This window comes from Meles meles, chromosome X (assembly GCF_922984935.1).
Source record: "Meles meles chromosome X, mMelMel3.1 paternal haplotype, whole genome shotgun sequence".
NCBI lineage: Eukaryota > Metazoa > Chordata > Mammalia > Carnivora > Mustelidae > Meles > Meles meles.
The window spans coordinates 1950505-1974478 of record NC_060087.1 but is presented as its reverse complement, the minus strand read 5'-3'; the positions used below and the strand labels follow the sequence as shown (position 1 = coordinate 1974478).

Sequence of the window (23974 nt, the reverse complement as noted above, 5' to 3'; positions counted from 1 at the left end):
GTAGCTGTCCCCAGAGAGAGTGGTACGCAGCCACCAGCGAGGGGCCATCACAACCACGGGTGGTAGGCAGGAGACCCTTGGGGTTGGGAACCAGAGGACACCCTGGAGTAGGGGATGGAGCAAGCCAAGGGCACCTTGGTGCAGATCTGGTTGCCATGGAGACAGGTCAGAAAGTAGAAGAAACTTTCCAGAGCCTCAGGTTGCACCAAGAGTGAGCAAGAACAGATAGGGTGACATCCACGGGAGGTGTCTCCTTTTCTTCTTTAAGGGCAGAAGTCCTCTGCACCATCACAAGCCATTATGATACTCTCTTAAAATGAACAAGGCTTGGCTTTGGGGTCGGTTAACACCTTCAAGTAGGAGCCCTGCCACAGACTTTGCACATAGAACACAGTGACCGGTGTTAACAGCGGAAGGCGCTGCTCTGAGCTGAGGTCAGGGACAGGCGGGGGCCCCAGAGTCAGAACGTCCTGTGTGTTCCTTGTCACTGTAAACTACAGCCCATTTTTCTGCTTTTTATAGGTTCACATCTACTTTTGAATACACTTAAAAATTTTAATTTCTCGGGGCGCCTGGGTGGCTCAGTGGGTTAAAGCCTCTGCCTTCAGCTCAGGTCATGATCCCAGGGTCCTGGGATCAAGCCCCGCATCGGGCTCTCTGCTCAGCAGGGAGCCTACTTCCTCCTCTCTCTCCCTGCCTGCCTCTCTGACTAGTTGCAATCTCTATCAAATAAATAAATAAAATTAAAAAAAAAAATCCCTCAGGTTTGAGGAATTCTAGGTGATGAATTACAGCATTCACTACAGTTACATAAAAAAAAAAAATTTAATTTCTCATTGCAGTAAAATGCACCTAAACACGCAGTTGGCCATTTGACCTATCTTTAAGTGCACAGCTCAGTGGCATTGAGCACACTCACGCTGTTGCATCCCCACCGTCATCTCCAGAACTTTCCATCTTTCCAAACTGAAGCTCTGTCCCCATGAAGCAGTAACTCCCTGTCCCTGTCTCCCAGCCCCTGGTCCCATCATCTCTCTGTCTCTATGGATGGGACTCCAGTAGGGACGCCATATACATGGAATCAGGCAGGATGTGTCTTTCTGTGTCTGGCTCATGTTACTTGGCACCATGTCCTCAAGGTCCATCCATGTCATAGCTGGTGCAGAAAACATCCTTTTCAAGGCCGAGTCATAATCCATTCTATTCATGGACCACATGCTGTTTTTCCATCCATCCACACATCCACCCATCCATCCATCCATCCACACATCCGTCTGTCCAGGTGTAGCATGAGAGACTGTCTGTCTGTCTGTCCATCCATCCATCCATCCGTCCATCCATCCATCCACCCATCCATCCACACATCCATCCATCCATGTATCCATCCATCCATCCTTCCATCTATCCGTCCGTCCATCCATCCATCCACCCATCCATCCACACATCCATCCATCCATGTATCCATTCATCCATCCTTCCATCTATCCGTCCATCTATCCATCCATCCATCCATCCATCCATGTATCCATCCATCCATCCATATATCCATCCATCCATCCATATATCCATCCATCCCTCCATGCATCCATCATCCATCCATCCCTCCATCTGCCCATCCACCCATCAACCATCCATCCATCCCTTCCTCTATCTCCCCATCACCCACCCATCCATTCATCCATCCATCCTTCCTTCCTTCCTTCCTTCCTTCCTTCCTTCCTTCCACCCACCCCACCCATCCATCCATCCAGGAACACTTGGATTGCTTCCATATTCTGGCTCATAAATGATGCTGCTAGGACCCTGTAGTGGACAAGTGTCTGTGCCAGTCCCTGCTTTAACTGCTTGAATGCATTTTCAGTTTCTAATTATATCTCCTTCCTCTTGGTAGAGAGATTTAAGATTTTCTCTTTTCAGTTTTTCTTTTTTCAGGTTGCCTCATGCAGGGCTTTCCTATCTGCTTCCCACCCTCCCTCATCACCAGGTCATCCCATGGGCAGTCTTATATGGATCTTTGTGTCCTTTAAGTGCATGCACATACACACACACACACACACACACATGCACACCAGATTTGGGCATTATTGCAGTATATTATACAAACCTTCCCTCGATTTCTGTCGACCTTAGTGGGGATCCCTCGTGGAGGGCTTTGGGAGGACAAATTTGGGACGTTTCCATCGGGGCATGTGTGTATGTGGGTGTGCACCTGCTCCAGAAATCCCCACATGACCCCTTTGCTCCGAACTTTGGACTTAAAAATTCCAGCCAAGCCATGCTGTTTCTTCCATCCCGGCTTCCCCCTGAGCTGGATGTTTGAGGCCTCCTTACTCCTGCCTTTCTTGCTCAGATGCCTCCCAGACAATCGAGAGCCCTTCTCTCCAAACATGAGTTGCTGACTTTGCTCCTGGCCTCCTATCCCCAATCAGTACTTCCTTTTGATTTCCCCAAATGGCCTTTCCAGTCCCCTGGGCGCCATTTTGGATCCTCTTTTCTTTGCCTCTGTGGACACTCCAGCCTGGGATCCTGCCCTTTGCCTGTTGTAAATCACATCACCAGATCCGTCCAGATCTGTCCAGTTCAGTGGCATCTTGGTAGAAGCTACTACTGCAGCTCACCCACATCCCTCTCTTTTCTCCTGAGCGTCCACTCCAGATACCAGGCTAGGGCTTCCTTTTGGCGTGTGCACTGATCTGGGCAATTCTGTGCAGTCAAATCCCATGGGAGGGAGAGGTTCCCTGTGTGCATACGCTAGAATTCAAGCTCTTTGCCACAGAGTTGTCCCAGTGTTAGCCTGGTGCCTCAGTTTCCAGCCTTTTTGGATGTCCATTGGGTAGCCTCGTTTGCCAGAGGTTCATCCTGCCTGTGGGTCACCCTTTCCACCCCTTCTGGACTCCCTCCTGGCATCCTGTGTTTCCTGTTTATGCTCAGCTCCCCAGTTAGCCTCAAGGCTCAAGACCGTCAACACTAGAGTTACTCTTTCCATTGCTCTGTATCCAGATTGTTGCCTGGCGCATAGTGGGTCCTTGGTCAGAATTTACCCAGTAAGGGCGCCTGGGTGGCTCAGTCCATGAAGCATCTGCCTTTGGCTTAGGTCATGATCTAATGGAACTGGATTCATTAGTCTAGGTCCCAAACCCAATGGTCGTGGTTTTGAGTCCCATGTTGGGTTCCCTGCTCAGTGGGGTGTCTGCTTCTCCCTCTACCAGCTGCCTGCCTCTTGTGATCTCTCTCTCTCTTTTGGATCAATAAAATCCTATTACCCAGTAAATGAAGCAAAGAGCAAGTTGGATGTGGAGGCGGATAGAGTTGTGTTTCAGGAATCGTTGATCCGCAGTGCTCAAGCAAGACTCCTAATACATACTGAACTTTACATCCACAAATGCCTCTTTTTCTCATACCACTGGTGACAAAAACCATTGTGTCTTTTTGCCCTTGAATTTTGTTGTTTATAGATGCCATATAAGGGGCCGAGTCCTGCAAGGAACGGGAATGAATTAACCAACGCTTTGGCTGATGCCCTTAGTCCTGTTCTTCAGTTTCTTTCTTTTTTTTTTTTTAATATATATATATTTTTTAAGATTTTATTTATTTATTTGACAGAGCGATCACAAATACTCAGAGAGGCAGGCAGAGAGAGAGAGAGAGGAGAAAGCAGGCTCTCAGCAGAGCAGAGCCCGATGTGGGACTCGATCCCAGGACCCCGAGATCATGAGCTGAGTCGAAGGCAGAGGCTTAACCCATTGAACCACCCAGGCGCCCCTGTTCCTCAGTTTCTAAACCCAGATTTGAATTCATGTAGGGCCACCCGGACTCCTCCTCCCTTCCCACAAGCCCCAAGTGATGACCTAATGCTTGTAAATGTTTTTGGAATAGTAATGTCAGCATCTCCTAAAATATTTTGGTTCTTACTCATAATGCCCAATGTTACCCATTCTCTCCATAGAAGAGAAGTCTAATTCATGCAAATTTGAGGAAAAGATGTGCCCGTGGAATTTTTCCCCCCCATTAGGATATTTATTGGACTTCAGGAAAGACAGGGAGGGGAGCCTAGGTCCTCTCGAATTTTTTTTTTTTTCATAGTCTCAGTTTTTGAGTCTTCACAGAGTACGTTTATTTGAAAGCTGTTACTTCTCAAGGATTCTGGTGACGGATGGCCCTGGACTGTGATGTGTGTACGTAGGATTGGCTGTCCACGTAAGATGGAGTGCCCTCCTTTGGATTGTTGTTGGCCCTTTGTTGGATTTTATTGAGAGATTTGTGCGACAAATGGGCTACAAAGGTCTATAGGACTAGTTCTCCCCACTCAGTCATTTGTCTGTGACTTTTGTCACTGTGGTATTCTGATTAATAGACATTTGGTCTTTGTCCCCAGCGCTGAGCTCTTAAAACCCTTGGAATTTCCTCAGTGATAAGAGTGACAAAGGTGGCTTTTGTTATGTGAACAGAGGTGACTTTGGAAAACACCCTAGGGCAGGGGCTGGTTGCCTGGGAACCAATCCTATAATTGGAGGGTTGGAATTCTCAGTCCCTCTACACAGGGGCCGAGGAGGCTAGAGGCTGAGTTAATCCCCAATGGGCGGTCATTTAATCATCCTGAAGCTTCCCTGAAACCACAGAACAGTTTTTGGGAGCTTCCAGGATGGGGAGCTTGGGGAGATTTGGGGGGAGTGGATCGCTTGGAGAAGACACAGATGGCTGATTCTCAACTTTCCCCACACCTGGTGCTCTGCGTTTCCATCATCTGGCTTTTCCTGAGTTTTATCTCTGTATAGTAAACCCGTGACTCAGTGACATGTTTCCCTGAGCTCTGGGACGCCCCCTGCCAGATTATTGGGACCCAAGGAAGAGAGTTTGGAACCTCTGACCTATAGCAGCTTTACCGGACACACAGGACCTGGACTGTTGACATCGAAATTGTATGTGCTGGGGGAGTGTTGAAGGGTGCACCCCTCCCCTGTGGGATCTCCTGCTGTCCCCAGGTGCAGACAGTGCCAGAATGGAGCTGAATTATAGGACACCCAGCTGGTGTCACAGAATTGTTCGGTGGTGTGGGGCAAAGAACACCAACGCATCTTGGAATCGGGAGCAGAACGAGACACCAGGCCCCAATTTTTATATGTATCAACCTACCGGTGGATGAGATTCAACTCCCCTGGAGCCCAGTGGATGGAGTCCGAGATGGTCAGCCCCACTCCTTCTGCCCGAATCTCCTGGTCTCCACCCATCCTGTCTTGGGGGTTGACGCATTCCACTTGGCTGATTAACCCCCACTCCCCTGGCCCCGTTGTCTTCTTCCCCATGGTGAATTATCTCCCATGGTGAATTATCTCCCATGCCTTCCAAGGGTGAAATTAAGTTGCATCCCAACGTGGCTGGTGCATTGTTCTCAAGCGTTGAGAAAGGATCCGAGTAGATGATTATTCGGGCTGTGGATCAGTAGGAGTGGCTGTAGCAATTTTCCAGAAAATGAGTGCATCCTGGTTGATGAGTGTGCATGTGTGTGTGAGCACGTGCACGCATGTACCTAATACATTTGAGTGGTAGGCAGGATTCTGCCTATTTTCCTAACTTTCCGGTGAAATTCGACAACACTGTGGAAGATGGTAGTGCTATGACTTAGTTTTGACCACTGGGGGTCATTTCCAGGGCTCCGTGCTGCCCCCAAATTCTGGAACACCAGGCCTTTTTCTGGTCAGTTGTAGCTAAATTTGGCACTCCTCCTGTTCAGGAGTAACCTGGAACGTTCCCCAGCCTCCAGAAAGGTTCATTCTGCAAGTTCACCGCTCCCGTGGTGTTTGGACCCTAGACTGTAATTCCCCACCAGAGTGATGAAGGCGCTGTTGGATTCCAAGCTCCCCCTGGAGAGCAGAGAGTGGCCGCCATATGCATTTGAAATACTGGGCGTGTATATGGAAGCCTCACGGGGAGGAAATGTCTTGGCGGTATTAATGAAGAAGCTGAGCACGGGACAGAAAGGAAACACCCCTCCAGACTTGAAATGGTAGGAAGCCTGTGGCTGGTCATAGAGTCTGTGTAACTGTAAACAATTTCTCCAGGAAGAGGCAGTAGCCGCCAAAACCCCAAAAGCAGGGTTCCTGCTTCCTGTATCCGATTGTGCCTCCAGACCTCAAATCTTGAGCGTTGGGAGCTGCCAGAAGCAAGAAGGGGAAGCAGGACACAGGTGCACGGCCTTCGGTAACCGAAAACGGGGACCTCCGGCCAGTTGGTAGCTTGGAGAGACGATGGCCTTTGTGCAAAAAGCCCGTTGGTGGGTACGTGTCATCCCGAACGGCGACCCCGAGTGGTTTGCTCGTGCATTTCGTGAAAGCCCTTTGTACATCTGACCTGTGTTTTGCTGATACATGGAAACACCACGATTCGCAAACCAAACATCCTTTTTTTAACTGCTTTCCTTGAGCTGAGCACAGGTTTTTATTTCTGTGATGGGGACTTTTTTTCCTCTCGCTCATCATGTTTTTATTCATTTGCCTTAACTCACACGCGTCCTGATCACTGCATAGCCTTACCCCTTTATGGTTTCCCTTCGAGTTAATCGTCCTGTCGTGGCAAGCTGTCTCCCCCATTCTACTTTATTTTATTGGAATGGCCCATGCCAGCAGGTGAGTCCCTCTGGTAGAGCAGGTGCCATGGACATCCTCCTGCAGGGATGGCTGGTTCTCTGGGCGTAGTTGTATTTTTGGAGAAGGCCAGATGGGTACAGCTTATGGGGAGTCAGCTCTGCAGGGAAGCACCCCAGTGTCCTGATCCCAGACGACGCCAGCGGGGAGCCTTACAGCATAGACACGCTAGCGTGGCCGTGGTTAGCGTCCTGTGAGTCCCTATCCCATGGGGTGGCTTTTACTGGGGGACTTCCTGCGTCCTCTCCACAACCCAGAGTGTAGTTGCAGACCTCATTTCTCTTCTCCCCAGGTCTCCTGTACCTGAAAATAGTCTTCACCCATCATCGCTGGTCTCCCTACAATGTGTTTTTTACTGTTTCCTTAGGTTAGCCAAGACTTCTCGAAGTAGACAGGACCTGGCGTCTTCAGTCATGCCCCTCTCCTTTCCCCACCACCACCTCTCCTGACAGTAACAGAGCTCCGAGTGCCGTTGCAAGGAAGAAGCACCCCTTCTGACTCTCTGGGACATTACTGATCACTAGCTTATCCAGGCCCGTGTTTGGGCCGTGGTCTGTTCATTTACTGGATATTCCCAGTCTTGATTACAGGGCTGGGTTGCCGAACCCGAGGCGATTCCCGAAGATGGGCACGAATTTACTTGGGCTGCCCGAACAAATCCCATAGACTGAGGGGCTTGAACAACACACATTTATCTCCTGTAGTCCTGGAGGCTGGGAGTCTGGGATCCACGCAGGGCTGAGGGCTGGTTCCTCCTGTGACCTTCCTTCTTGGCATGTAGACCCTGTGTTCTCCTTGTGTCTTCACACGGTCATTTGTCTGGGCATGTCTGTTCTCTTCTCCTCTTCTTATGAGGACCCCAGTCCTGTGGGATCAGAGCTCACCCTGCTGACCTCATTTTACCTCTCTCCCCTCTTCAAAGACCTTATCCCCTCCTACGTTCCCATTCTGAAGTCCTGGAGATTAGGGCTTCCACGCATCATCTTGGGGTGAACCATTCAGCCTGTAGGCTGAGATTTTGTTCAAGACTTTCTTTATTTGAGAGAGAGCACGAACCCAAACCCATGGGAGGGGCCGAGGGAGAAGCAGGTTCCATCCCAGGACCCTGAGATCATGACCTGAGCCCAAGGCAGACCCTTCACCAACCGAGTCCTGCAGGAGCCCTCTTGGATTTTTTGCTGCCGTCTGTTAACCTCGATCTCCAGCAGATTTTAACGTTCGCTCGCCTGCATATTTTAGCGTCTGGAGCTCTGCGTGGATGCCCCGGTCCGCGTGGAGGACATCACTAACGCCCGTGGGGCTCACTCCCGCGCTGCTCCTGTCTCCCCGCAGGTTCTGGACGTGCCACGACGACCGCTTCCTCTACATGCTCATGGAGTTCGTGCCCGGCGGTGAGCTCTTCAGCTACCTGCGCAACCGGGGTCGCTTCTCCAGCAGCACCGGGCTCTTCTACTCCGCGGAGATCGTCTGTGCCATCGAGTACCTGCACTCCCGGGAGATCGTCTACAGGGACCTGAAGCCCGAGAACATCCTGCTGGACCGCGAGGGGCACATCAAGCTCACCGACTTCGGCTTCGCCAAGAAGCTGGTCGACAAGTAAGCCGCCGTTCTCCCTCCGTTCCTGCTTGTGTTGGGGTTCCATGGGGACATGCGCTCGTGTTGGGCACCCGACGGACCTTCCTGGGAGTAATGGCCTGGAGGTCCTTCCACGTGGTCGCAAATGGCGGGATGTCCTTTTCCAAAGATGAATAATAGCCCTTGGTCCGTGTAGACCACATTTCCTTTCTCCGTTCACCTGTCGGTGGACACGTGGGTTTCTGCCGTGACCTGGCTCCTGTCATTAACGCTGCAATGAGAATGGTGGTTCCAGGATGTCTTTACGGTACCGTTTTCATTCCTTCACGTCAGTGCCCAGCTGTGCCGTAGCTGGTCATAGGGTCCTTCCCTTTTTAGCGTCTTAAGGACCCTCCAAGCCGTGGTTTGCATTTTTGGCTGCACCAGTTTGCAGTCCCGCCAACAGTGGTGAGCATTCCCCTTTTCTCCACGTCCTCCCCGTCGCCGGTCTTGTCTTGCCTTTTCGATGGTCGTCATTGGCAGGTGCGTGGTGGTCTCGCTCACATGACTTCCTCTTTTTATCAGAATTATATACCTGCTTTCGCTGTGCATCAAGGAGCTCTCTCCCCTCCCTGCCCAGTCCATTTCCACTCTCAGCAGACGACCCCTTCCAGCACTTGGGTTGGCTTGTTCCATTTTTTGGGTCCAGCTCCTGGGACAGGAATTCCAAAATTTTGTCCTGATGTCTGCTTGGCCCTTTTGAATCCTCATGTCTCATTTTTCTTTCTTTTTTTTAAAGATTTTATGTATGTATTAGAGACAGAGCAAGACAGAGAGCAGGAGAAGGAGGGAAGGGTCGAGAGAGAGGGAAACAGATGCATCGCTGAGTAGGGAGTCCAAATCGGGGCTTGATCCCAGTACCCCTGGATCAGGACTTGAGCCAAAGGCAGGTGCTTAACCAACTAAGCCATCCAGGTGCCCCATGCTTTATGCTTTTTAAAAACTTCTTCCTGGGGAGCCTGGGAAGCTCAGTGGGTGAAGCCTCTGCCTTCGGCTCAGGTCATCATCTCAGGGTCCTGGGATTGAGCCCCGTGGTGGGCTCTTTGCTCAGCAGGGAGCCTGCTTCCCCCTCTCTCTCTGCCTGCCTCTCTGCCTACTTGTGATCTCTCTCTCTCTCAAATAAATAAAATTTTAAAAAACAAACAAACAAAAAACTTCTTCCTGTCATTCCTCATTGCCTTTTGGGTGGGGTCTGAGGTAGACATAATTCATTCACCATCTTTGACAAGAAGAAATTACGCACGAGGTCATCTTGGCGGGCTCATCTTGGGGGGCTTAGTTGGTAGAGCGTGCAAGTCTTCATTCCGGGGTTGTGAGTTCGAGTCCCACATGGGGCATACAGCTGACCTCAAAATAAAATCTTGAGGAAAGAAAGGAGACATTTAATAAGACAGCCTACCTCATTCAGCATATGTGACTTTAATATAGTGTCCCATCTTGGTTTTTATTTCTTAGAGTAACGAAACAGTGAAAATGTCCTCTTGCCGAACGAGTAGATTATCCATTTTTCTCTATCAGTGAAGGCAGGGTCCATACCCTGTGCCCACAGATTTCTATGTCAGCTGGATTCTGTAATGTCAGTTTCTAACCCTGGGCTCACGGGAACAGATGTTCTCACCATCGTTTGCCCTGGTGGATCTCATCACGAATAGTCCTAGAAAATGAAATCTTAACGGCGTTGGGGCATAAAACGTCGTCTTCCTGTCCTTTGCCCAGTAATCCAGACTGCCCTCGGGCTCTGGGAGCACGTTTCCAGCGAATGTGTGTGATTTAAAAATACGCAACCTTCAGCTTCAGTGAGGCTGATGCAAAGCTACTAAGTGTTGATGTCCATGGGTCTTCAGTGTCATGGTCTATAGGGAACGTCTTCCTACATTAGGAACAGTGATGCCTTTGCATAGAGAATACACGGAAAATTTAAGATTGTTAATCCCATGCATTGAAGCCTGGAGTTCCCATGAAGCCCTGGGGGCTTGTCTTGGGTCGAAAGCTTTTTGAATGGAATTCTTCATTTTTTAGGCCAAAGACGTGAGTCACAGGAAGAAGAGTATAAAGATGGGTGTCGAAACCCTCTTATATGCTATGTAGACCTCTCATCACGTCATACATTAGTTTTCTAGGTTTTTGTTTGTTTCGTTTTTTGGATTATTTTGCTGTGTTGTTGTTATTATTTTCCCCCCCTCCACTAAAACGTGAGCCTTCTTTCCTATATTCCCCAGTTGGCTCATTGGTCGCTTGGTACAATTAGGCGGGGAAGAGAGTCACACACCCAGACAGAGACGGAGGGAGACAGGGCTGTCTTTTGCTGATACCATTACACCTTCACGTCCTAAAATATTCCACGGAAAAGGCTCAAGACACGTGTTCTGTTCCCCTGGACACAGTGAGTAATTGATGCTCCTAAAATTCACCTGTAGAACAGTGACATCCTGTGCAATTACAACACACACCTCATGTAGGATTTAAACTCTTCATGAAGCCGTGTTTTTAAAAAGTAAATATTTCAGGGCGCATGGGGGGCTCCTTTGGCAGAATGTGCACGTCTTCATCACAGGGTTGTGAGTTCAAGTCCCACGTGGGGCATACAGCTGACCTCAAAATAAAATCTTGAGGAAAGAAAGGAGACATTTAACAACGTAGCCTACCTCATTCAGCATATGTCCAGTACAAATATTTCTGCATGTAATCAGTACAAAAATTGAGAGGATTTTTATGATTTTCTGCTGCTAAGTGCTTGAAATCCCTTGTGCATTTTATCTGTATGGTGCATCCCTATTAGGGTCCAATAATTTCATCAGAAATACTTCATCTCTATTGAATGTCCATAACATTTACAGCCGGAAAAACAAGACTCACATGCCCTGGCTGTCTGAAAATACCGGAAACTTTCTCCGTAACTGCATCGAGTATTGGGTTTTAAATTGAATTTTAAATTAAGAGCAGGTTAAAATCTTAATTCCTTAGTACATCGTAAGTGCTCCGGAAGTGCACGTGGCTGGTGGCTCCCATGCTGGACAGGACGATCTAGAAAATACACCTGTTTGGGGCACCAGGCTGGCTCAGTCCATGCACTCTGCGACTCTTCATCTTGGGGTTGCGAGTTCGAGCCCCACACTGGGTGTAGAGATACTTAGTAAAAACAAAAGTTTTCGGGATTCCTGGGTGACTCATGGTTTAAGGAACCAACTCATTTTTTTTTTTTTTTTTTAAGATTTTACTTATTTGATGGAGAGACACAGCGAGAGAGGGAACACAAGCAGGGGCAGAGGGAGAGGGAGAGGTAGAAGCAGGCTTCCCGCTGAGCAAGGAGCCCAATGGGGTCTCGATCCCAGGATCTTGAGATCATGACCTGAGCTGAAGCCAGATGCTTAACCCACTGAGCCACCCAGGCACCCCAAGCATCCAATTCTTGATCTCAGCTTACAGCTCGGTCTTAGGGTCATGAGTTCTAGCCCCACCCTGGGTATGGAGATTACTTAAAAATAAAAACTTAACAGCATTTTTTTTTTTTTTTTTTGATGATGCGGTTTGGCCAAGGTGATAATTGCATTTTGCGTATTATGGAAACATCTGCATTAATGAGAAACTTGATTGTGTGGGCGAGCAGTTTTACACAAAGTGACTCATGTCTCTGATGGTTTTTAAGAAAGCGGCCGTCCTAGGGGATGCTTTGTGAGGCAGTTAAATTCAGTCTGATTTTGCCCTGTAGGATATCATCTATTACCCTTTCTAAGAATAAAGCACATAAAAATGAAGTGGTTTTCCATGACCTTATGAATTATGAAGGAAGACCTTATTAACACAGGATAATCGGTTTATAATGTCGAGGCTGCCCCCTATTGGCAGCACATGGTATATGGTACTTTTTTTTTTTTTTTTAAGTCCTTCTAGTTTGGAAGTCTGATTCAAACCCACCAGATGTAAAATATTTCACAAATTCGCATGAGGATAAGTTTGGGGAGCCGTGTTCCTCTGCAGTGAATCTGATATGTGGATTTAAGATTCAGTGCATGATGGTGGGTTTCTACAAAGGGTCAAATAATTAATAAAGTTAAGACATTGAACTTTGGGACATCTGGGTGGCTCAGTCGGTGAAGCATCTGCCTTTGGCGCAGGCATAAACCCAGGGTCCTGGAATCGAGTTCTGAATTGGGCTCCCTGTTCAGTGAGGAGTCTGCTTCTCCTTCTGCCTCTCCCCTTGCTTGTACTCTCTCTCTGTCTCTCAAATAAATACGTAAAATCTTAAAAAAAAAAAAATGTTAAACTTTGGAAAAGAGGCCCCATTAGCATGTTGATATCTTGATTTTTAAAAATTTTTCATTTTGTTTTTTGACATATTGCTTTTACAAAGAACTTCATTTTTTCACCGTTTTGTCGGTTGCAAAAACATTTCCCTCTTAATTTTTGTGTATTTTTCTTGGTTTGCTTGATGAAGTCTGTCCATTCAGGGCCAGTACGGGTGATGTGATGCTCGTGGGCGCTCCCGTCCGGTTCGGGATTCCAACAACTGACATGACATTTCCGTAAACATGGAAAGAAAACGTCCCCAGGGATCACGACAAAACACATAGAATCTAACAGAGCTTCATCTCCAGTAATATTTTTGAACATGTAGTTGAGAAAAGCATCTCTCTTTCTTTCTTTCTTTCTTTCTTTCTTTCTTTCTTTCTTTCTTTCTGTCTTTCTTTAAACAGCAGGGCACACAGTGTGGGTAAACGCATTACAATTCTATATTCTTCCCTTACCAACCATAACTCTCATTTGCTCATGGTAACTCCCAAGTCTTAGGCTTGCCCTAGGTTCTCGTTCACGGATGGATTTTTCCTCTTCCAACATAATCTTATGGAATTCTTGTTTAATTACAGTGACAGCTCCTTTTCTTGTACAGACGTATTTGGCACACACACTTGCTATTATGCACAGAGCCTGCACAACAGAATAAGGGACACTGGGGTTATTTTTGATTTTCTAAAATGATTAAAACAAAACCACCGATACATTTAATGAAGTTATCCTGTTGTAGTTTTGAAAGTTTAGGTGAGACATTGAATGCTCTCCTTTGGGTTCTCATGCCTGGCCTCTTGCCAGGGATAAACAACATTGTACCCCATCTTTGATGACTGTTACTTAATGTTCTCAAACATCCACAAAAGCAGAGAATAGTTTACCTGAAATCCTGTGTGCTCATCACCCAAATTCAGTAGGCATCAAAGCTTTGGCACCTTATCTGACTTTTTCCCTCTCCGAAATTTCCATCCTTTGTATTATTTTAAATCAAGTGCCCACCATGCTCTCATGGATAATGATTTAAAGAATAATAACATCAGTGCCATGATTGCACTGCAATCATGTAGATTCCTTAACATCATCTAACACCCAGTCAATACTCAGATTTCCCCAGGTCTCAAAAATAGCTTTTTCTTCCCCGTAAACAAAGATTTAAGCAAGGTGTCTGCATTGCATTTGGCTGGTTTGTCTCTAAGCTCCATTAAACTCATAAACTACCCATTTCAGGTTTTCCTCTGGACCAATGCCATTTATTTGTGAATTAACTGGGGTTGAGCCCCATAGGAAGCCTCATGATCTAGATTGGGTGGGTTGCTTCTTCATGGTGTCCTTTGCCTTGTTCCTCTGTCCCTGGTGTTTCTTGTGAGCTAGTGGTTAGATCTTTGAACTAGATTAAGTTCAGGCTCATTGGATTCTCCCTTCCGTTCCTTCCTTTCTTTTTGGCTTTTGAGAAACAGACAGTGATGGGTTTTTGTTGTTCCTTTTGCATATAGCATATAGTAGGTGTTGTCCTTCTGTATGTGGGTCCAAGTGTTGTTCCCTGCCTTCCCTCTCTTTCCACTGTCCACTCTCACCATCACCGTGTGACCTGTGGGCTTAGGGCACACCAGGGGCACTTCTTGTGACCCCATTCTGAAAGAAATGACAAAATGCTGATGCTGTCTCTCGGCTAGTCCTTCTGCATTTCTCAGGTGGACATTGTCTATAAAGAGCCCCTTCCCCTCATTACCCATTGGGTGACCTTCAAACACCGCCCTTCATGAGAGCAGGAAGGTTGTCCTTCATTCATTCAGCTCATTTAAGGGTTTCCAGAATAATGACCTTGGCCCTTAGTGACCTCAAATGGGGCCATTGCAATTTTTTTTTAAATACTGTTACCACTCAGAAAACACAATCGCATGTGTTTTTAATTCAAAGTAATCCCCCCCGCCAATGTTTAAATTGTCCTCCTCATAATAGGGAGTGACCACATAATGGCTCAGACTCTCCTTTTGGGTCGATGAAAAGGTTTTTGATCTAGACAGGTTGTGGTTGTGCAACATTCTGAATGCACCAAATGCCCCCAAATGGCTTGCTTTAAAATGGCAAATTTTGGGGTGCCTGGCTGACTCAGAAGAGTTGTCTTGCAATCAGTCACAGCTTTTGATCCCAGGAATTGTGAGTCTGAGCCCACATTGGATGTAGAGATGACTAAAAAAAAATAAACTTAAAAAAATAATAAAATGGCACATTTTATGTTCTGTGAATTTTGCCTTGATTAAAAAGGCAACAACAGTCCCATCTTTGTAGGACCCCCTGTACCCTTTTGCCAGCATCCCATTGGCTTTGAGAACTTCCCTGTTTTCATTGACTAGAGGAAGCCCCGGGTCGCTGTACATGTCTCTCCTCTACCCTGGAGTCAGCCACTTCGTTAAGGAACTCTGGACACTGTTGGTGGGAAATAGTATTTAAAGACCCCTTGAGGGGTGCCCTTTGCTGTGGGGGTTTCATTGCTTCTAAGAATTCCTGGGGGACAGAATTAGAAACTGCACTTTTTTTTTTCAAGAGAAAAGCAAACAATGAGTCCAAACTTCAGTATTATATTTAAGGTCATGGATTTTTACTTAGTTTTTATGAATTATTCTTTTTTTTTTTAAGATTTTGTTTATTTGACAGATCACAAGTAGGCAGAGGGAGAGAGGGGAGGAAGCAGGCTCCCTGCTGAGCAGAGAGCTGGATGCGGGGCTTAATCCCAGGACCCTGAGATCATGACCTGAGCCAAAGGCAGAGGCTTAATCCACTGAACCACCCAGGAGCCCCTTATGAATTATTCTTGTACCTCTTTGCTTACCCGGAAACTCTCACCTGTCCACTGCCATTTATCCACAGAAGCAAGTCCTTGCAGTATGGCACACAGCTGACCGTGGTATGCGACCCTGTAGTTGAAATGTTCCCACCTGAGATGTGGGTTCTGATGTTTTCATCCCTTCGTTAGGAAACCAGCCAGAGAACCGAGCCCAAGTTAAGTCGTGGAACTGGGGGGGGGGGGGACTTTGTTTCATGAAAACAAAAACCAAAGCTATAAAAGATTGAGTGGTAGATGAGAGCCAGGCTTTGAAATCCATCCCTTTCTCTCTCTCTCATTCTTTCCTCTGCACCAGGGCTCCGCAAACCACAGGCCGTGGGATCTGGCCCACCACTTGTGTTTTGTAAATAAAGTTTTATTAGCACACACTCACACAGTGTGTTTACGTCTTGTCTACAGCAGTCCTCATGCTGCAGGAGCAGGGTTCTGTGAGCCCGGCAGAGACCAGATGGCCAGAGATAATATGTGAACAGATGAATGTGGCTGTGTGCCAATAACACTTTATTTATAAAGTAAACAAGGGGCTTGGGAGTAAATACAACAAGACAGCGTCACTTGGTAGAGCATGCCATTTAAAAAAAAATTATTTTATTTAAATTCAGTTAGTTAGCATAGAGTGTATTATTAGTTTCAGAGGTAGAGTTTAGCGATTCATGGGTCGCATCTAACATCCGGTGCTCATCACACCACGTTCCCTCCTTCATGCCCATCCCCCAGATACACCCCATCCCCCCACCCCCTTCCCTCCAGCAACCCTCTCGGTTTTGTGCCCTAGAGTTAGGAGTCTGTTCATGGTTTGTCTCCCTCTCTGATTTCACCTTATTTTCTTTTTCCTTCCTTCCTCTGTGTTCATCTGTTTTGTTTCTTAAATTCCACCCATGAGTGAAACCATATGATAATCATCTTTTTTGATTGACTTCTTTCGATCAGCATAATACCCTCTAGTTCCGTCCACGTTGTGCAAATGGTGAGAATTCATTCTTTCTGATGGCTGAGTAATATTCCATTGTGTGTAGGTGTTTATATATGTATATTTATATATGTATATTTATATATGTATTTTTTATTTATATATGCATATTTATATATTTTATTTATATATGTATATTTATATGTTTATATTTATATATGTATATGTATTTATTTATATTTATATATGTATTTATATTTATATTTATATATATATAATATATATCTATATAATATATTTATTGTATATTCACATATACATATATTTATACACATACACATATATATGTAAATACACACACAACACACACTACATCTTTGTTCATCTGTTGATGGACATCTGGGCTCTTGACATAGTTTGGCTGCTGCAGACAGCATTGTATGCCTTTTATATTTATTTATTTATTAAGGATTTTATTTATTATATGTTAGAGGGGGAGAGAGAGAGCTCACAAGTAGGAGGAGCAGCAGGGGGAGAGGGAGAAGCTCACTTCTGGCTGAGCAGGGAGCCCAATGTGGGACTCGATCCCAGGACCCTGGGATCATGACCTGAGCTGAAGGCAGAGGCTTTAACCCACTGAGCCACCCAGGTGTCCTAGTGCATACCTCTTAATACCGATTTAGTCTCTGTGCGGTAGAAGTATATCATCTGTTCAATATATTCAGCATCTGGCCATTTGCAGACACAGTTTGGCCTGCATCCCCCAAACTAGACCGTCTGTTGTGTGAGCTCATCAAAACCAGCCAGAAGGTATATTCATCCCACGGATGGTTATTGAGGCACGAAAAGTAACAAAGCCACGACATCCATGAACCTGGAAAGCCATTACCGCAACTGAAAGAAGCCGGACGCAAAAGGCCGCATCGTGTGTGAGTTCACATATATGAGGTTTCTTGTGTTGTCAAAGTGTAGAGCCTGAAGGCAGGATAGATGGATCCAAGGCCATGTCCCCATGCCGTCCTGAGCCCAGCCTGTCTGCTCGTGCTGCGTCATGTCATGGTGTTCCTGCCTCCCCTTGCACTGGTGTGTCAGAAACCACCAGTTTACTCCCAGATGCTGTGTAGACGCAGCAGGGGTAGGAAATGCTCAGGATCCTGGAATCGGTCTGTCTGCTTCTCTCACACGAGCGTGCATACACATACACCCATACACACTATTTTAGAGTTTATCCACTCCATGTCCTCATTGTACGGATGAGAAATCAGAAGCCCTGAGGGGAAGATGTCTTGCCCACATTCTCACAACTGCCATGTGCTGGTACCTTGTGACTTCCAGCTCCGATTTCTTTCTGTTAGCATCGGCCTCTCTTAGTGGGAGCATCACATCAGAGCAGGGATGAGGAAGAGGGGAGCTGTGGGGATACTTGCTGTGAATGGACCGTGATACTGTTGGGCTGCTCAGCTCAGGCACGTTAACTGCCTCTGTATGTCTTTTTTTTTTTTTTTTCCCAATATTTATTTGTCAGAGACAGAGAGAGAGACAGAGAGTACAAGTCGGGGGAGAGACAGGCAGAGAGAGAAGCAGACTCCCTGCTGAGCAAGGAGCCTGATGCAGGGATCATGACCAGAGCCGAAAGCAGCTGTTTAACCACCAAGCAACCCAGGCGTCTCATGCCTCTATATGCCTTGCTTTGCTCATCTGGGAGGTGAGAATTATTCCTACTTTGTAGGATTGTTGCTAAGAATGGTTGGATCTGCTAATTGGAAAGAAATCCTTCGAGCAGCTCCTGACACATACTAAGCATTGGGTAGACATAAGATGCTTCTGACTGTATCATCTCCGTGATTAGTATGACCATCGTCACCACTTTCAACACCACCATCATCCCCATCACCACTGCCGTCCGTGCCTATACCATGATTATCACCACCACCACCATCATCGCCACCATTAAAATCACCACCTCCTTCGCCATCATTATCATGACCATCAGCCATCACCACCATCACCGTGACCTTCATCCCCATCACCACCATCATCACCACCTACACCATCATTATCACTACCACCAGCATCATCATCACCATCATCACCACCATTAAAATCACCTCCTCCTTCACCATCATTATCATGACCATCAGCCATCACCACCATCACCGTGACCTTCATCCCCATCACCACCATCATCACCACCTACACCATCATTATCACCACCACCAGCATCATCATCACCATCATCACCACCATTAAAATCACCTCCTCCTTCACCATCATTATCATGACCATCAGCCATCACTATCATCACCGTGACCTTCATCCCCATCACCACCTACACCATCATCACCACCATCACTATCCCCACCATTGCTATGGGCTGAATTGTGTCCCTCCAAAATTCATGTATTAAAGCTTTAACCCTCCCAAGCCCACTGTATTTGGAGGTAGGGCTTTTAGGAGGTAATTCAGGTTAAATGAGGTCAGGAGACTGGGGTCCTAATCTGAAAGGATTGACTACCTTATAGGAAATTGATTTGTCGCAGTTCTGGAGGCTGGCAGCCCACGCTCAGGATGCCGGGCAGCTTGGTTGCTGGTGAGGACCTTGCTGGTTTTTAGATGGCTGTCTGCTCACTGTGGGGTAGGGATCCCAGAGAGAGATCTCTCTGTCTCTCCCTCTTCTCACAGGCACACCAGTTACTGAGTTAGTTCATCGTGGTCCAATATGACGTCGTCTTAACTTGATTACATCTGCAAGACCCTATTTCCAAATAAGATCACGTTCACAGGCTCTGGGTTTAGGACTTTTGGGGGCGCAGGGTTCCCCCCTGTATAGATGCCCTGGCAGGTGATGGGAGGTTAAGAACACACGAGCAGTTCGACACACATACCTTGCACAGAATCCAGTCTTTCTTTCGTTAACACGGTCTCCCGCCCTGCCACGGTGGAACTGATAACACTGAGCACTGAGAACATCAGGTGTAACCTTGCCTGCTCTCCAGAGCTGTGTGAGCAGGAGAGACGACTGGGGGCATGGATAATTCACAGCCTGGACTCGCGGCCTCTGAATAACATCCAGGGCTCTTCGTCTCATCTTTCCATGTTGACCGCCGTCCAAATCTCTCTAGATGTTTATGCCTCTGTGTACATCCATGATGCACCGGGGCCATTTGCAGGAGGGTCTTCCTCTGAACAAGTCTTGGACTACACAGGGAAGCTCAGAAGCTGGAAGGTTCCACAGCCTTCTCCCGTGCCTCTACGCTAGGACAGAGCCAGAAAGAGATGCACCTTTCCAAATGCAAAGGGAGACGCTGTACCTGATGCATATATAATGACCTGCAGCCACCTCACCTGCTCTTAACATGAGCCCAGAGCTCGATTTCCAGCTAGCTTCAGGCAGCCTTGGGCATGCCACCAGCCTGGGAGTCCACCATGAAGGACCTGCCCCATATGCTGGCAAAAAGGGCCCAGGTCTGCCCTCGAGCTCAAGGTCTCAGTCACTAAGCGGAGGACCCCATGCAACATTTTCCCTGGCAGGAGAGCGCCAACTGGACACAGCCATCTCTCTAGACTGACAGATTCCCAAGCCCTCTCCAAACCCAGCCTTTGTCCAGCCTCTTCTGAGGTCCTGCTTCCCTTCCCTTGACTTGGTTCATCAGACACTCTTCTTTGAATCTTCCCTCCTTGGAGGACGCCCTGCTCTGCCTGGCCTCTTCTGCCTCTGGACTTTTTAATAAAGATCGTTGCAAAGTATACTTAGGATAAAATTGACCATCTTCCCCATTTTGAAGGACATGATTCAGTGTAATCAGATGCATTTGCAATATCCACGCCATCCCTCTGCACAATTTTGCACCCTTCCCTAGAGAAGCTCTGTCCCCGAGAAGTACTTGATCCCCACCCCCTCCCCCAGCCCCTGGCACCACCATCTCCTTTCTGTCTGTGAGCATTTCCCTTCTCTGGGGACTGCGTCCATGTGACATCATACGATATTTGTCTTTTTGTGTCTGGCTGAGGTCGCTCAGCAGCAAGTCCTCCAGGTTCATCCACGTCGTGAGCAGGGGTCAGTGTTGTGCCTTTTTCAGGCTGAATCACACACATTCCATGGTGTGAATGGATCCCGTCTTCTTGATCCATTCATCCACTGATGGGCGCTTGGGTTGGCACCTGTCTTTTGGCCACTGGGATGAGTCACGCTGGTCTGAACATGGGTGTGCAAGTATGTCTTCAACACTCTTGCCTTTGTTTCCTTCGAGTATACACTGGAAGGCGTCATGGATCGTATGATGATGCTAGGTTTCACTTTGCAAATGCCCGCCATACTGTTCTGCACAGTGGCTGCCCCAGCTTGCATCCCCACCAGCTTGTGCACGAGGGATCCCTATTCTCCACATCCTCACCGGCCCTTCTGGGTCACATCCTGATGGCCGTGACGTGCTCTCCATTTTGGACTCTTTCCTTCCTGCTGACCAAGGAGCAAAGGCACAAGGAGGACCTGAACTCCATACACGCGGAAGCCCCATACCTTCCGCTTCCCGAGCCACCACTGCCCGCCTTAGAGACGGGCTTTCATCTGGCAGAGTCTTTGCGGGCGAGGCTGGCCAGCTGTTTAGAAACAGACGTGGAAATCAGTACGGCCATCTTGAGCCCTGCAGTTGTATTTTTAGATGTCTGCCTTTCCCTGCCATCAGCTTGCATTCCATCAAACAACTCAGTGTGCCAACAGAGTGTGCGGGGACGAGTCTGCAGGTGCTTTGGAAGGAGGGTGAAGTGTGTGCGTGGACGGCGTGGTGGGGAGCGCGGTCCTTCCCCGGGGCTGTCGACCAATGGGCTTCGGACAACGGTACTCTCCCGCGGTTCTGGAAGTTGGGAGTTCTGGAATGAAGGTGTCTGCAGAGCCGTGATCCCACAGTGGCTCCAAGAAAGGGGTCTGTTCTGAGCCTCTGTCCAGGCTTCAGGTCACCTCATGTGGTTCCTAGAGTGTAGACACCATCCCTGTGTCCCCAGTGGTCTTCCCTCTGTGCATGTCCGTGTCCTCATCTCTTTTTTTTCCCCCCTCCATCTTTAATGATGTATGATCGACAAATTGTACATATAGACATTGTACCATATGGTATTTCAAAAGGTTGCATAGTGTGATTTAATACAGATTGTAAAGGGATTACCACACTCAAGTTCGTGATCACATCTGATCATCTCACCTGGTTACCACTTTTTTGCGGTCATGGGAACACACATAAGTTCTGTCGTCTTGGTAAATTTCAGATGTGAAATACGGTCTTATTAAAGCTAGTCAACATGCCGTTCATTACATCTCAGCACTTATTTATATGATACTCAAAATTTTACCTTTTTTTAAAAAAAAAGTCTTTTTTATGGGTGAGTTCTGCATCACCTCCATGCTGAGGCATGTGAACTGGGAGAGAATGAAGACAATCAGTCTTGCGTTTTCCGTAGAGTGTAAAATTTAGAGATCTCAGCAGAAAGGTGATACATCTGTGACTTTTAATGAAACATAGTGCCTCTTTTTAAGTATAAGGAGAATTCTCTTATAAGGACAAGAGGAAAGGAAACTCCATTTTTACCTTTTGGGAAAAAGAGAGATCCGACACAGCATAGGGGAGGGTGACCAGAGTAAAACCCAACACACCTGACCATGAGAAGCTCCACTGTCTGGGCTGGGTCCAGTTTTGATGGGGGCAGGAGAGGTCAGCATTCTTTATTTCTAGCCCACTGTCCCCAGGGTGAGGCTAGAAGCTAAATTTTTGGCAAGTGTCCGTCCTTCTGCAGAGACAATCCTTTCAAAAAGCCCCCTACCCTGTTTAAACCCTAAATATCCCAGTGTCCCTTAACCTAAGGATTTCTAGAAGCCACTGGTGAGATGAAAATGACCTTGAACCCACAGAAACATTGCAAACACATCATAGGTTTTTGGGAGCAGGTGGAAAGGGTCATTAGCGGTGGGTTTGCCTTTCCTCTGGAGGCGAGCACTAGCTCGTTGATGGAGCAGACATGTAGGTTCCTGACGCCTTAGTGAGTGAATTCTTGAGTTTTTTCCCATATCATTTCATGGGAAAGCAGGTGCTGTGGCATTTTTGTGTTTGAGTAACCACGGTAAGCGACAGCCAGAGTGTGAGGCTGGGATACCAAGGACGTTCCTTCGGTTCTGTTTGGGTTAATGAGTGTTTGTAAGGGGTCAAGTCCTCTTAGACAATGGTGGCATCTCTGTCCAGCACGGTGTGTCCATGGGGTGGGGATAGGGCATCGTGGTAATCACCGACGTCATTGTCACATTCAGTCCTTCTGAGATGCATGCATTAGCCCGGGACTCCTAACTCTCCATTATGCCCTTCTCTGTCCCCAGGACGTGGACCCTTTGTGGAACGCCCGAGTATTTGGCCCCTGAAGTCATCCAGAGCAAGGGCCACGGGAGAGCTGTGGACTGGTGGGCACTCGGCATCCTGATCTTTGAGATGCACTCGGGGTGAGTAGGAGGGTCCGTGCGTCCTCTCCAGTGCTTCCCTCTCCTGCTGCTAGACGTCTAGTGCTTTTGGTGGTGTGGTGTCCTCCCATGCTGGCTTCCCCATGCCAGCACAGCAGTGGGGACACACGGTTAAGCATGCTTTCACAAGAGGAAAAGCACATGGGAAGCCCCAGCTCACAGAGATGATGGATGGATGGATGGATGGATGGATGGATGGATGGATGGATGGGGAGGATGGATGGATAGAGAGGGAGGATGGATGGATGGATAGGTAGAGACGATGGATGGATGGATGACGGATAGCAGATGCACAGATGTATGGATGGCTAGACAGACAGACAGAATAGACAGGTGATGGATGGATAGACGGATGGGTAGACGGACAAATCCCATCTTACATGGGAAGTCCCCATTTGAGACCTTTCTCCTGTCTAAATGTCCCTGCCTCCCAGGACTATAATATGAGGTCTGCATGGGCTCTTTTGGAGCAAGGCATAGAGCTCAGGTAATGACCGTACGTGCTGGATAAAGATACAGAAATTGCGTATGGTTTAGGACTTTATGAATGAGTCACGTGCTGGGAAGGAGAGCATGTGCCCATACTTTCTTGGCTTGAGGCTAGCAAGGTTCTGCTTTCCCTGCATCCAGACAGCAGAGGTGTTGAACGGGTATCACGGTATCACCGTGAAGAAGGAGTCCAGCCTGACTGAGGCACGAGACAGGTGTGGTGTTCCTCTACCAGAAATGTAAAGCAAACACTCCCCCGCTTAGAGATCCTAGACGTGGGAATTCCTCCTGGCCCCATGGAGGAAGGGTTCTTTTCTGATGATGCTGCTCACAGCCAGCTGATCTGCGAGGTGTGAGGACAGTGGTCGGGGGCCCTTGGTCGTGCGGTCCCTCTGCCACCTTCCACCCTTCCTGCCCTGTCCTTTGTCCTCCTTCTTCAGGCCAGTTTCCTGCTAGGGCACTTGGCAGGTGCTCAGAGTTCACTCCCAGTTGAACCCAAAGCCCGACTGACTTCCACATCTGATTCCCTGCAGGGCAAGACCAGAGCTCTTTGCATGGAAACTTTCCCTTTCAGTTGGAAAGAATGATGGAAGGACGTGTATTTCTGCACAGAGGGTGTGGCCAGAGTGGAGTCTTGTGCAAACTTGTATTTCTCTATTACCTATTTATCAACTATCTACTCATGTATCTGT

The 23974-nt window shown here is 47.6% G+C and overlaps 1 protein-coding gene across 2 annotated transcripts in view; it reads left to right on the top strand.

The window, feature by feature from the left end:
* The window catches only part of PRKX (protein kinase X-linked), a 77335-nt gene that overhangs the window by 35922 nt on the left and 17439 nt on the right, over nucleotides 1–23974 (top strand). For both annotated transcript variants that reach the window (XM_045995293.1, XM_045995292.1), the window contains exons 3-4: nucleotides 7974–8237; nucleotides 22656–22775. In XM_045995293.1, the coding sequence (XP_045851249.1) occupies nucleotides 7974–8237; nucleotides 22656–22775 (384 nt within the window). The remainder of the gene's footprint in view (nucleotides 1–7973; nucleotides 8238–22655; nucleotides 22776–23974) is intronic.